The 14,305-nt window shown below is 45.3% G+C and overlaps 1 protein-coding gene and 1 long non-coding RNA gene across 14 annotated transcripts in view; one reads left to right on the top strand and one right to left on the bottom strand.

Annotated features, from left to right (window-relative positions):
* Nucleotides 1–437: 437 nt before the first annotated feature.
* HDAC4 (histone deacetylase 4) overlaps nt 438–14,305 on the bottom strand; it is a 243,219-nt gene continuing 229,351 nt past the window's right edge. For all 13 annotated transcript variants that reach the window (XM_035330833.1, XM_035330832.1, XM_035330836.1 and 10 more), the window contains 5 exons: nt 12,514–12,632; nt 10,659–10,792; nt 4,394–4,478; nt 1,744–1,885; nt 438–1,251 (listed from right to left, as the gene is read on the bottom strand). In XM_035330833.1, coding sequence (XP_035186724.1) covers nt 1,212–1,251; nt 1,744–1,885; nt 4,394–4,478; nt 10,659–10,792; nt 12,514–12,632 — 520 coding nt within the window. In that variant the 3' untranslated portion in view covers nt 438–1,211. The remainder of the gene's footprint in view (nt 1,252–1,743; nt 1,886–4,393; nt 4,479–10,658; nt 10,793–12,513; nt 12,633–14,305) is intronic.
* On the top strand, nt 11,572–11,957 carry LOC118169515. Its single transcript, XR_004752173.1, has 2 exons — nt 11,572–11,705; nt 11,794–11,957. It is a non-coding gene; the product is annotated as an uncharacterized LOC118169515 (long non-coding RNA).

Genomic DNA, 14,305 nt, shown 5'->3' with positions numbered 1-14,305 from the left:
AATTTAAGCAATATCTCATGCTAGTTGCTTTTAATAAAAAGCATTCCAGTCTTAAACCTGCATTTGTGTCTAATACATGCTTCAACAACCAAATTGATAAGTTCAATTACTAGATAATGTAGAAGAGAGAAAACATTTGAAAATTTGATTTTAAAAATGGTTGAATTTCAAAGACCCAACAGTATTTGCCACTTTCTTGGCAACTACCTTAATTTTTTTTTTTTTTTTTTTTTCTGAAACAGCAATGAAAGAAAACAAAACAAATCCAAACTTGTAGACAGTTTTTGGAGACGCTCTGTTCAGCTGATGCCTGCTTCCCACCATAATGCCAGCACAAGCCAAAAAGTCTTCCTTCCTGATGGCAGTTCTTGGCTTTCCCAACCAGAGGAAAAATATTCACGAACTGCTGTGTTTCTTTTTTTTTTTTTTTTTTTTTGGGGTGGTTTTTTTTTTTCTTTTGTTTGTTTGTTTTTTACTTAAGGCATTGTTCCTCAAACTTCAAAAATCCAGCTGCACCAAATCCATCAATTAAAAAAAAAGGCACAAACTCATCTTCAGATGGCTTTGGAGACAATAAAGCCGACTCCATCTGGGCTACCGTTTCCTCTTTTGTGTTTCCCCCCTCTCTTTCCCTTTCCTTTAGATGTAAGACTAGTCCTCTTTCCCTGTCCCTCCCCATTAAAAAGACACCATCTCACATTGTTCTGGTTTTGACAAGAATGTCGTTGACTCACAGGCAGGCAAGAGCCATTTAAAAAATCCAAGAAATGAAACTACAAGATGGGTTGAGTGGTTCAAGCGGAGATTGCTGAATTGTGGGTAATCAAATTGTAAGCACCAGTTTTACATTAAGGTCTTTTTGTTTTATTTTCGTATGTGTTGTTGAATCTTTGATTTTTACTTTTTGGCAACTCTGCCAAAGACTTCACGGGCATCGTTCCCCTTTCCGCTCCCAGTGAGGACCAGAGGAAGAGTGCCCAGCGTGTCAGTCCTTTGCTGCTCTTCACCAGCATTTTTCATTTTCAGCAAATATATACTGTAGACGCGTATAGATATGGAGAGATTTTTCGGTTGCTTTGTTTTACACCTGGTTGTCCTTCTGTATTCTGGAAAAAACCATGACAGGACGCAGGAGTAACAAGAGAAAGCTTCTTGGCAGAGCTTCAAGACGAAGACGAACAAACAGGAGAACTCCAGCTCAAAGATGAATGCTACAGGGGAGGTTCCTCTTCCATGGGTTCATCATCAGGTCTAAGTGATTTCGCAGACAGGCAGGGAGGAAAGTGGGGAGAGAGAAAAGATGGTTGAGCGTGACAGAGCTGGACAATTTGTGGTGCTATGTCTCACACCTTATGTTCCCACCACATTCCCACCAGGGAGATTTTGCTCAGCTGGCTGACCTGGAATTAAAACTCGCCTCCAAGAAGTTTTTAGACAATGTGTTTTCACTTGTGCAATGTTAACTTTTTTTTTTTTTTTGTGGCAAAACTTATTTCCTCTGTTGGTCCAAAACCACATTCTGCTCCGACTGGAGCAGAGAGGTCAGGCACTGTGTGCACCGTACTAAAGTACCACACAAGGTTCACGTTAGTGCTGTTCTTTTGCAGTCCAGGTCTTTAGAGAGCCCCTGAAGGGCAGGAGATGGGTGAAAGCACATGCAGTGGTTAAAAGGATTAACCCATAAGGCTGCCCACCACGGCTCCCCTTGAGCTGTGGTGATAAAAGAGAAGGAAAGCAACTCACCGCTTCTCGGCTGGCTTCACGCCTACTGACAGAGATGCCATGGCCGTCACCGTCTCTGCCTCCTCATTCTCACACTTCTGTGCCTCCACCAGGGAGTAGCCCACCGTGGAGGCGTAACGCTGGAGTGAATGCCAATACTTGCCTGCGGCAGAGGTGAGAAAAGGAGCAGTCAGGGCACCCGCACCGTAATGGGTCGAGCACCGTGTTCCCATTTCTCCAGGCCCAGCAGATGGCTAGGAACTCATCCTGCCTGTGCAGAATGCCACCTTGAGCTGCGCTCACTGTCACTTCCAGGACTGCCTCGAGGTCCTAGGGCAGCAGAGGAAGCCGCAGGTGGAGGCTGGCTCCTGGGAACACAAGCTAAGGGAGTCCTGGCTTGTGAGGCAAGGCCAGGGATACCCCTGCAAACCCTCCAGCCTCAGGCATGTGCCCTGAGCATGGGCTTGGAGGGATGGTGGGATGGCTTCCTTCCATCACTCACAGCTCTTTGCCACGAGCTCTGACACCCTCAAGATGACTGACACAATACTCATAGTTTATCCCGACGGCCAAGGATGCTGCTGTGAGAGGCTACTTTGTTCTCCATGCAGAAAAAAAAGCCAATATACTTTCTATATAATAGCAAAAGTGACTGCTAAGGACTGCCAAAGCCCCCACTTCATGCCAAGCTGCTGTGTTAATAGATGGTGCTGCAATTCTGCTGTCTTAAAGAATTGCTTTTTGAATAAATGTTTGCCTTGGTTGGTTGTTTGAGTAAGCATGCAATCAGCAGCACATTTTTCCACCAGAAAACAGTGCAGTGGAACAACGATTTAGCTTATTTCTTGGATATAAGGCATAAAAACCCTTGTCCGTACAGAAGTACTAAAAATGGAGGAGGCTGAAATAACAGATTTCCACAGCTGGCATCGTACAGGGAGCACGAGGATGTAACAGCTCTCCAAGGTTGGGGGATATACTGTAGGGGTGCAGGCACGAGAAAGCCAAATTTTAATCCAAAAAGCATTAAGAGCATATATAAATGTGCACCTGTGTACCCCATAAGGACAGCTAAATGTCAAATCAGGGCTGAGTCGCCACCTTGCAGTGAAAGATATTCTCCTTTGGCTAGGGAAGCATAGTGGGAGGCCAAAACTGGATTTTTGAAAGGACAAACACAGAAGGAGTGCTGGAGGTGAGGATCATAGCTGCACAGAGGTGTACAACACCCCTCTGCCTTGACAAAAGGGGGCACTTAGGTGCTCAAAAAATAATGACGTTTGCTTTTCACTTCAAAATCCTTAGAAATTTTTGACCAGAGATAAAATATATGAGAGGAAAGGATGCAACCCAGATTCGGACTGGACATCTCAATTTAGTTGCCAACTGTCAGGTTCCTGCTATGCTTTTTTTGGGCAAATCACTAAGGAATAAAGAAGCTCAAGTTGCATTAATTCCGTATGGCTGCAGTTTGTTATGATTAACATCCTTTTTCAGTGAAAAGAGCATACAGGAGGCTTCAGGGCATCAGAATAAAATGTGTCCTCTTGGCTCCCAGGTAGGACATGCAGAATTTACTGGTACCCAAGAAGCCACAGCAAAGCCTGAAAGCAGGAACCTGTATAATGAGGCCAGTGGATGGGGAGGAGGGACTTCTTTTCAAACCTTTTCAGTTCTTCCGTGCTGGACAGCAGACATGAGGGTCTTACTCAAAGCGCCTTTTCTAAATTGCTGTGCTCAGTTTTAATCACTGTCTGACTCAAGGTGCTGCTGAAGTGTCACATTGCTGCTCTAAGCACTCAGTCTGCAGAGTGGCTGCTGGAAATGGAATTCTGATTCTTAAAGTTACTGGGCATTTCTGAGAGGGAGAAATGCTCTGGCCTCTTTTAAGCTCTACTTTCTCCCTAAAAAATGAAGACCAACCCTCCTTCCAGTTCTGCACCACAAATGTTTGAAGCAGGAAGATGTCAAGACCTAGCACAGCAAGATTCCCATGTTATTCAGGCTATTTTCACTCCCCAAGAATGTCCCCAGGAAACCTTCAACCACAGTGACTGTAACCTCCCCAGCTAAATAAACCCACGAGATTAGCAGCTTAATGCAGCACTCTTAACTTTATCCCCATCCATTCTTAATGGATGCAACAACGCACAACAAGACTCACGTTGGTCAGAGACACTTGCATTGCTTTTGAAGAGATAAACACATATGCTGAAGTGCAGGACAGCCTGTCCTCTAGAGATTTTACAGGTCTTACTGCACTGGTTTTAATACTAATTTCCCTAGTGAGATCAGAACAACTTGCAGAATGACTGGGATGCCTCCCAGCTTGCTTCACCTTCGCTGACACAAACTTCTGCACTTAACAGCTCCAACCCGTACCAGCAGAACAGCAGGCTGTGAAGGCAGGAGCACCGATACAGTCCTCTCTCAAGAGCCAAAGCATCTCTCTGAATCTGCTGTTCCCCGTGCATCTCTACTGCACGTACAGTAAGACCAGTTTGCAGCTGCCTAAATCCAGTTCACTGTGCAGTGACCACCCACAAACTGGGGTAAGGGCAGGCAGCGGCCTGACGCTGACGATGGAATTGCCAGGATGATGAAGAATTGGAATGGGTGTCCTCAGGGCAACCCATCAGGGAATCGGCTGGGTGAATGGGGCTATACTCACTGTGTATCTCGATTACTTTCTCCATTGAATGCACTGCATTAGCATTTGCTCTCTGCTGGAAAACCTTTTCTGGAAGAGGGTCAAGCTGTGGAGAGAGAGGAAGAACAAAGAAATGTAATCACAAGCTAGAGACCAAGCATTAAGCATGATTTAGCAAATAGCTCTGCGGCATCAAGCCTCCACCCCATTCCCCTGGTCCCTATTATCTGCCCTTAGTTAAATATCCAAAATATACAGACTTCCTAAGTGCTCTTGCGATACACCACACAGCCTCCCCCAGCCTGACACTCCTCCGCACACACGGAGCGCCGCAGCTCTGCCGAGCCCAGCAGCTGGGGCTCTTTGGAGCGAGCCTGCTGCAGCCAGAGATGGAGACTGTTTGCAGAGACCAGAAAAATAAGGCAAGTGATGCTGCTGGATGTTTTCACAACGTGTCTTTTTAAAACCATTGCTCTGATCTACCTTTTTGCAAAGCTTTCACTATTAAAACAATGACATGAAAATAAAAGGAACTTAAAAATACAGTAACAACCACGCTTCTTTCTTTCCTTTGAAGAAATAAAAGGAGTAATTTTAAAGTGCTTCTTAATACCTAACCCATTATTGACTCTTAACTGAAAAAAATCTGTATCCTATGAGCAAATAGCCTAATTTTGGTACAGTGAAACAGAAAAACCTTGCTTTGAAGTAACACTCGGCATGACTGTAACTTGAGAGTCACTGGTGATGCCTCTTAGTAGCTGCTGGGCTACTCTTTCCTGGTCAGAGCAACATTAAATCCTTATGGAAATCTTATAAAAATTTGCATTTAAGATAGTAAGGATAGTAGTTGGGCAGTAACATTTAGTCTTTTTTTGATGCTGGCTTCTATCTTTTGCTCTTCACACAAAAACAGTGACAGTGCGAAAATGCTGCTGGTATTGAGACTTTTGACTGAAAGATGGTGCAGAAAGCCTCCCAGAAATGTGCAGATGCACATAACAAGCAGGTATCTTTCTGGGCGTGGATCGTTGTGCTGTACATGCAGATGGTGTGCTGTGTCTGCCTGCGATGATTTCTGCTTTGCTCTGCCACATATCCCAGCCTCGAGTGTGCTGGCAAACCGAACTAGTGTTCAAAACAGGTGCCCACACGTACTGCTCATTCTCAGATGTAGCTCTCCTGCCACTGAAGAGAGTCACCATTTCAGGAGGTTACAGACCTCCCAGCTCCCTCTGCATTGGCATGGACAAGGGCACCTGCTGTGGCTGACCGACCATGTGTCCAGAGCTCCCTTCAGAAACACCTTCAGGACACCGCTTCTCATTTCCTGATCCCACCAGCACTTTGTGACCAACGTGGAAGGAGCTCTGCCCGTACCCATCCCAGCCCTGGCAGCCTTTGGTCAGTAGGCTCAGGGAAATGAGACCGACACCCTGACATCTGTATTCCCCTCTGTCCTTCATGAAGTTATTAAACCTCATGTTTAAAGTATGCTGCCCACTTCGATTCTCATTTGGCAAGAAACTTGGGCTCACAAAATATCTCAACCAACACAGTTATTACTAGATTTTTTTTTTCCCCAAGGAGCAAGAGAAGACCCTAAGATACATCCGCGTGGCTCCTACCATCCTTTTGAATCATCCTTTTAACACTGTGCAGGCACAGCTCCAACAGCAGGCAGGAGCATGGGCTGCCTTCCTCCGCAGCACTAGCATGTGTCCCCAGGAGAGAAGGCAGATCTCCAGAGCAGATCGACCAGCTTACATATATATAAAAATAGAATAAAAATGATCAAAATTATAAAAAGATCTTCCAAGGGAAGGAGACTGGGTGATGCTGTGGAGAGTACCGGTTTCCTCTGGAGCAGCAGAGGCATCTGCTTAGTAGATGAGGATGTCTCAGCAGAGCAGCTCTACTTGGCTCACAGACATGGCCAATGGCTTGGATTCAACTCACGTGATCTCAAGACATCTTGAGGTATCTTGAGATACCCAAGAAATAACAAGAAATAACTTTCAGCAGACCTACTTCTCCCCAAGCATATTTTTTTTCCTTTTTTTCCCCTTCTATTTTTTCCCTCTGGTTCTCCATAAAGAACGTGAATTCATCACAGGTCTCCTCACAGGTCTCCTAGGTTGGGTATCCCAAACAAGAAATGTTCACAGCTGTTGACTGTGGCCACAAATACTTGTCAATGCCCATGCAGGGAGACTCCTCAGCAAAGAAGGAGCCACAGTTTAATAGTTAATGAAACTATGGCAAAGTTTAACTGCAACTTCTGCTCAAAGCCAAGAGAAGCTCCAGCCAAGAGATTTGCTCTCACGACCACATGGCAGCCACTTGATAGGTACTCCATCAGGACTAGAAATTGTTCCATTCCAGATTTAATAATTACGGATTGCACTTTTTTTTTTTTTTTTTTTTTAAAAATTCTCTACTCTAAAAATAATTCTGGCTGAGACTAGCTTCTGTATGACATTAAGTGAAGGCAGAAGCTATTCCTGGACAAATCTTTAAGTCAGAGCTTTCTAATGCCTTTCAGTTGATACTGACATAAAGCACACAGCATCAGGCAGCTTAGCCATGTGCTATTTCACAGATGAATCATTTCCATCATGCACTACTTCTCCTGAAGAACACTCACAGACAACTGCCTCACCCATCACTCTCTTGGAAAAGGAAGGAAATACCGCTGGGCATTAGGCAAAGTTTTTAAGCAGCTGCTTATTATCACCTTCACGTTCATTCAGGATGTCCAGAGTCACGCCGGCCACACCTCTGCTACTTGTGCAAGAAAAGCAAGGCAGTGTTTGTAGCAGGGACTGGCAGTGCTCCCGTGGCACAGGCACTGCACACCCTGCTCTGGGCACGGTGCTGGCACCGCATCCAGCCTGCCAAGGCCACCGATGCTCAGGCGTTATAATAACAGCATCGCTCCCCGGGAACAGACGGAGCAGAATGGGCATCGTTAGCATTAACAGATCCTCCCGCATGATGCTTGCCTTTGATTTTTTTCAGCTGCAGTCGTGCTGGTTTTGAACAACTAAATTTGTAAGTAAAGCAACGTACGTACATTTTCAAGCCACCTCACACAGCACTAACTCATTTCACATTAAAATAACCTGCTGCAAAGCTAAAGCTCTCTTTTAATTTCCTGGACAGTTGGGAACAAGCCGGCTCTTGCCTTTGCATAACGCTTTTCCAGAGCGGGAGTTTTGATCTCTGCCGGTGAACACAGACGCTTTGGGGACTGGCACCGTTCCCCTCATTTCCTACCACTTCCCCGTGTAACGCAGCCACCTCTCTTCAGCGAGCAAACCTCCCCGCAGCCCGTCGCCGGCCGCAGCTGGCTGTCCATGTGCGTGCATGCAAAATTGTCTAACACGCTGTATATCAAACTTCATCAAAGGGCCGCGGGACAAAGCAACAGCAGTTCCCTCCAACTTCCTTGCATTAAAAAGATTTTATAAAAGACCTTGATAAAACTAGTATTTCCTGCTTTTTGATGTGTGGGTAAGAGAACATTATCGTGATATCTGTGCAGTCTTATAGCCCACCTAGGAAAAGTGAGCACAGGTCCATCTTTAAGTATTTAAAAGCGCCTTATAGCTGTCCTGATTTAGTGATTAAAAAAAAAAAAAAAAAAAAAAAAAAGATTTTTTACCTTTAAGAATCAATGTTCACTCTGCTAAATGAAAACACTCAGCCAGTTGACAACATCCAAGCTCTCGTGAGTGCTAAGATCTCCCCGAAGCTACACCCTTCCAACACGTTCATGGCTCGGAGCAAGTGCTTATTTATTGCACACAGATCCCCACACCACATTGTGGTCACCCGCCTGCACCATAGCAGTACATTCACCGAGAGGAATGACATCTTTCACATGTTATTTCCTCAGTCTCTCCTTCAAAGTGCATCTTGCCACTTGAGATGGCTGTATGCAAACTTGGATGGAGCTGAAGGGATTGCCTGTATGGACAACAGTGCCATCACCATGAGCTGAACAGTGCCATCACCCTGTTTCTTCCAAGCTGACGTAGCAGCTGGATCCTGAGTTTTTGGCTGTCCCAAGGGCTGAGCACAGCCTGGTGAGCTCGACCATTCTGACAGCCCTATAAGAACTGTTTGGCCAAGCACAAGGAATGGATGCTCTCTGGATGCATGGAGATGGGATGCTGGATGATTGAAGCAGATGCTTTTTATGAAACCCAGCTGTTTTATCTATTTTTTTAATATTTTTTGACGTCTTGATCTATCAGTCTGGTTACTGAGGCTTCCCCAGGCACAGTTGTCCCTTCACAATGAGTGTGGATATTGTGAGACAAAGCACTTCTTCAAAGAAGAGTCAGCAAACACAGGAGATCTGCACCTCCATGTAGATCCAACCTCCCTACTCCAATTTCCCAGACCCGAGAAAGGCTGATGGTCACCGAGCCACTGCAAGCCTGCTGAGGGCTCAACATCAGCCCCAGAAGGCAACTACTCCTGGAGGCAGACTTAGAGCTGAAATACTGCTTGGCTTCTCCTCTCTGTGGTGCTGCACCTTCAGATGGTGACCACGTGGCTTCCATCAGTTCCTGCACTAGGGCATCTTCAGCGAAGGGCAGAGATGATAGAGCCTGGTTGTGTTCTCCACAGCAGGTTGAAGCTTAAGGAGGAACCTCCATCCTCCACTGACAGGCAGGAAGATTTCTTGCCTGTGGATGAGACTGCTGCCTTCAGAGGTCTATTGTATTTGAGGTCATCTCAGCAGACTCTTCATGTCCTGTTACACTCTTCACAGCCTTTTGGGACTTGCTCATTTGCGCAGGGTGCTGAGGGCAATCTCTTAATTAAAAAGGCAGCCTAAAAAATGCAAACACACTAGCCAAGCCCTGGGTTTCTCAGTCACCTCCAATTTCAAATCTGTACAGATTCTCTCCCACAAGGCTGAATTTCTTAGCTATATGTAGCCTAAAGAATCGCACTGTGCTGCTGTTCTGATGTGCATCATCAATCCTCAACAATTGCTTTGAACAGCTCCAGAGTCCCTGCTACACCAGGACAAGTGCAGCAGATAACGAACAGGGACCGTGTCCATGGCTCCAGCTGGGAGAACACATGCTTCTCTGAGCGAGGTGCAATTTTCCTAGGTGGAAAATTAATGCAAGGCATTTTTGCAGTCTACTGTGTCAGCCCAAGACTCAGCCATTTGGATAACTGTGGTTGTCCTCCATGTGGAGAACATGTGTCCGATACGAAGGAGGCCTGACCCAAACAAACCATTTGCTCATACTCACAAGCCCACAAATTATAGAGAAATATGCTTCTTGAACAGAAATGTATGCAAAGGTACAGACACGGCAGATGCACAAGGTCCCCAGTCTGAGATTTTGCTGCTCCAACTGACTGCCGTACTTACTTGTTGCAGTATTTCTGTAGGGCATGAGCCTGAACACCTTGAGCCCAGGCCAAGTCAAATGCCACCACTGGGAACGTTTCAATTATCAGTCATGCTGGAAGAAATGGTGCCAATTACAGTGGATGCTAACAGCCAGCCTCCTGCATCAAGGAGGATGGCCAAGAGGAATCTGAATAATGTATTCTTTAATTCCACCGCAGCAAGAACAGGAAGAAAAGCCAAAGTATCTGCCTCTGTAGGAAAATACCCCGACTTCCCCAGAAACCAAAAACTAGACTTCCTTTTTGTACTTCTCTGCCTTGCTCTTATCTTGCAATCAAACACCCTGGCCCTTCCTGCCAACTTCTGTAACACAGTTAAGGCTTTTTCAACACAGCAATGTGCAGAATGTAGAAAATATACTGTCAAGGAAAAAATACAGTAGAAAACAGTGTCAAGCAAGCTGTCCAGTGGAGAAAGTATGCTGAACCACTAGGGAGTGGGGGCTGCAAAGAAAGGGGAAGACTTGGACAACTACTTCAGAATGAAACTGAACTAACTAATCAGTCATTTCCCTAGAAGCCCAAAGCAAACCACTTGGAGAAGGAATAAAAGCAAATTCTTAGTTATTTCAATCCTTTTAAAGTGCGGATTGCCAAACAAAGGTAGTTATAAAAATAATATAGCATGTGCTCATTAAATCAACCTGTCTCCTTCAAATGGAAGGACAAGAAACAATGAGATGAAATGGGCAGATTCCCTGTTCTGGAGAGTAAGAAGCCCAAAGTCAATGCCACAACTGGGAACTCCATGGGACGAGAGGGTAGAGGCTGAGGCACCTGGAAGGTGCCACCAGGAACGCCACCATGGCCTTCTGGTGGCATGTTTTTTGTTTCTCCGTACCTCGTTTCCCAGCAAAGCAGAAACACATGCTTCTGAGGCGTCGCAAATGGCGGTCAGGTCGTGGCCTCCTTCGAGGGCCAGGACGACACGGCCTCCGGCCAGGCCCATCAGCTGCTTCGTCAGGTACCCGAAGCCTGTGAGGGGAAAGAGGAAATGCGAGAGAAGGGCAGAGGTTGTCGCTGGAATCAGGCTCCTGGCGAAGGATCAAAGCGTTATAAAAAGGAATTACATCATATTAAAAAACCACAAGGGATCCAAGCGGACTTAAACGCATAATATAAGCCAGGTTTGATTTTCGTACGCTCATTTCAGAATTCCAGCCACGCTTCCCCGCTGGAGCGGCGCGGGATGGATCCGCACCCCGCTGCCACTGTGAGCCTCCCTGCTGGAGGTTATCCGGGCGAGGGGCACCGCAGCCCCCCGGCAGCCCCCCGCAGCCCCTGGGCTCGATGTGGTGGCAGAGGCCACCTGGGGAAGGGGAGGAGGAGGATGGAAGGAGGCCGCTCTCGCCCTGCTGCATGAGACGCGAGAAGGAAAAGGCGACGCTGGAGAAGTTGTGCGGGAGGCACCGGGGGAGGAGGGCAAGGGGAAACCAGTGAAATTGCTGCCGGTGCTCTCAGTTGTGATAGCGGCATTGCAGCGCCCCAGAGATATTTGACATCCAGTCCTTAACAGACGTTTCTTCCCGTATATAATATGCTATAAAAATTCCTGGGGCACCGGGACTTTGATCATATGACACACAATACATTTCTACCCTTTAAACAAAACAGAACCAAGCTGTGAGGATTTAAAAAACATGTCCTCAAACCAACCCTCCCCCTCAAAAAAAAAAAAAAAAAGATCCAAATGAAAGAGAACCCTGCTCATTTCTACCCTCACCCATGTTCTCTGCTTTTTGTTTTGCAGTGTCTCGTAGCCCCTGCAAGTGCCTTTGCAAACTGGCAAGTTAACAGCCAGATAAAAAGACTCATGGCCGAGCACGTAACGCAGTAACCAGCCCCACATTTTGTGAGAGTAGCACAACATGGGAAATACAACAGGCAGGTAAACAAGAGCTCTTTGTTACAAAGTGTTTCTGGATATCTTAAATAACTTCTCTTGTAAATCTATTTCACTTTATTCTTGTATAAAGTTTATAGGTTCAGCTACCTTGCAAAGTTCTGAAGTTCGCCATACAGAAGAAGTTTCCTGACTGAAACAAACTCTTAAAAAATATCCTTTGGCTTTTGTAAGAAAAACTGATTTCCTGATTGACCCTAAAGACACAGTACCAGATAAATCCAGCACTGCAAAAAAGGAGGCGTTGTGCGTGTGTGTGTCCTGTGCAATGCAAAACATGACAGATGCAAAAGGGACGTTCCTGTGGGCCCATATAATTGTTTCAAGGATAGAGAAAAAAAATATTTGGCCCAAATTTTTATTAAGGTATCCTAGAGGAAGAAATGGATGTCTACTAGCATTCAGAGCAGGGGTTTATCTGTTTATATCTGGCATTGCCTCTTTCTGCAATTTTGCATTAAAAAAACGTAACTTTTTCTAATTAAGCAGCTGTCTTCCGCTGAGATATGAGTACAAGTGACTTGGTAATTTCCTTGAGTGATTTACTTGCACTTAAAAGTGAAATATGCAATGTTCCAAGACAACAAAGGCTTCACCCAGACTAAAATATATACCATGTAGTAACAAAACAACCGGAAATGCAACAAAAAGCCTAAAAAAATTGCCATTGAAATAAGGTATTTGAAGGCAGACTCCCAAAAGGTAAAACCTGGATATATTGTAATTTGGGCCCCAGGACAGCAACAATTTACACCAGTTTCACATCTTTGCTGTTTTTCAATCCACAACTTACATTTTGCCGACAGGTTATATCCTCCAAGAGGTGTAGGATGGCCTTCCACCGCATCAAAACCAGATGACACCAGCACAACATCTGGGGCAAATTCGTTGGCAATGGGCATTACTACCGTTCTGCAACAGAATTGAACAATGGCAGACGCGTTACTTTGGCTCTCAAACAAACAAAGGAACACTTAAGCCATCTAGAAAATGGTTTATAAAGCCTCGTATAGTTTCTCCACAGTAGCAAAGTCCGTTTCCTTTTTAATTAGCAGATGAGAGCCTGGCTGGCAAGCAACTTTGCAATGCTACACCATACAGTACAGTTTTAAAGTCAATATCCCTCTCTCATGTTATTTTTTCAATAAGGTTTATTTTCTCCACTGACAACCACAGGTTTTGACAAGGGAAATAACTTGCCATACATTGTGTTTTCCCTTTGTGATCCTATCTCGCTTTTCATATGTCAGGGCACTGAGGGCATAAGGAGAAAACAAGAGGGCATCTGGCCCAGATTGCAAAACCACCTGGAAAACCTGTCCTACAGCAACCTCGGTGTGTGGCACTTGTCTCCTAGCTACAGCCCCGTGCTCCTCCTAAACATCTCCATTAGTCTTGGCAGCATCTGCAAAGCCATGTATTTTTTCCATGCTGCACTTTTCATACCCATAACGACAAGCTGGGGATGTTGCGGTGCAGGTGAGCGCTACCCTTGCCACTGCTCCGTGCAGCTGTCTGGGGCACTGCCAGCCTCAGGTCCATGAACTTGCTGCTCAGCTGGCCCACCAAGAACCAAAACAAAAGAAAGTCGACAGCGCTGGATGGTTACCACAGGCAGGGAATGAGCTTTAACATGCAAATATCCAGCCCAAATACAGCCAGCTCCAGTTTCCCATCCTTTGACATTTTGTTCTCTAAAAACGGACTAAATTGCTCAGCATCTGCAACCTACTGCCTGTGAAGGCCAGTATTTAAATGAAACAAGAGGTCCATCTCTGTGGTTTCTCAGCAAAATGCATCTTCACCCTGGTTTCTCTCTTCAGTCTACTAAATTTCTGTTCAAAATCCATGAGGTTGCAAACACCCCATTTCTCACGTCAATATGCCAACTAAGCGAAAAGGGAAAGTTTTGTAGAGAGCAAGTAATTGCTTCTTCATCTAATAGCTCCAGCACAAACACAGCAGAATTGAAATCACAGCAATGAAAAAAGTGAAAGCAACAGAGCTTCTGAATAAACATGACAGTCACACACAATCTTTTCTGATTAACGAAGCCTGTAGCAAGCACTCTTGGATGAATACCACCTTACACCAGGGTACATGCATCCATGGGCTTGAAAATCATTTTCAGTTTTTGGATCAGGCAATGATAACTGCAGGAAACGGTGGAAAAGCAAGGAGGTGCACAAAGATGTGTTAATCTCAAGGCCCCCTATATACAGTAATATTTTCCAAATTATGTTCTTTTTCCCTTGTAAGCTTACCAACCCAATCTTGGAGATGCCTCTCCAGACCTTGCTATCAGCTGTGTGACTAGGGAATCCTGAACAATGCTGTCCCTTGTGGTACTGAAGATGGCAGCATTCCCTGTTTCCCTCTCCTAGGAATGGCTACTGCCAGGGTTAGCGTTCTGGAGTGTGAAATTAATTTATATACCAAAACACACCCCTCTAAGTATCTTTGTTGATGTGACAGCTTCACCTTTATTGACTACAGTGGTTACAGAATGCTCGGAGAACAGAAAAGGTGCTCCTTTATTGAGTGTAGTAGTTACTGGTTGCTCTGAAAAACAGTAAGACCTCAGG

The sequence above is a fragment of the Oxyura jamaicensis genome, chromosome 7 (genome assembly GCF_011077185.1).
Source record: "Oxyura jamaicensis isolate SHBP4307 breed ruddy duck chromosome 7, BPBGC_Ojam_1.0, whole genome shotgun sequence".
Taxonomy (NCBI): domain Eukaryota; kingdom Metazoa; phylum Chordata; class Aves; order Anseriformes; family Anatidae; genus Oxyura; species Oxyura jamaicensis.
Note: the sequence above shows the minus strand (reverse complement) of the source record. Positions and strands in the feature narration are given on the sequence as shown.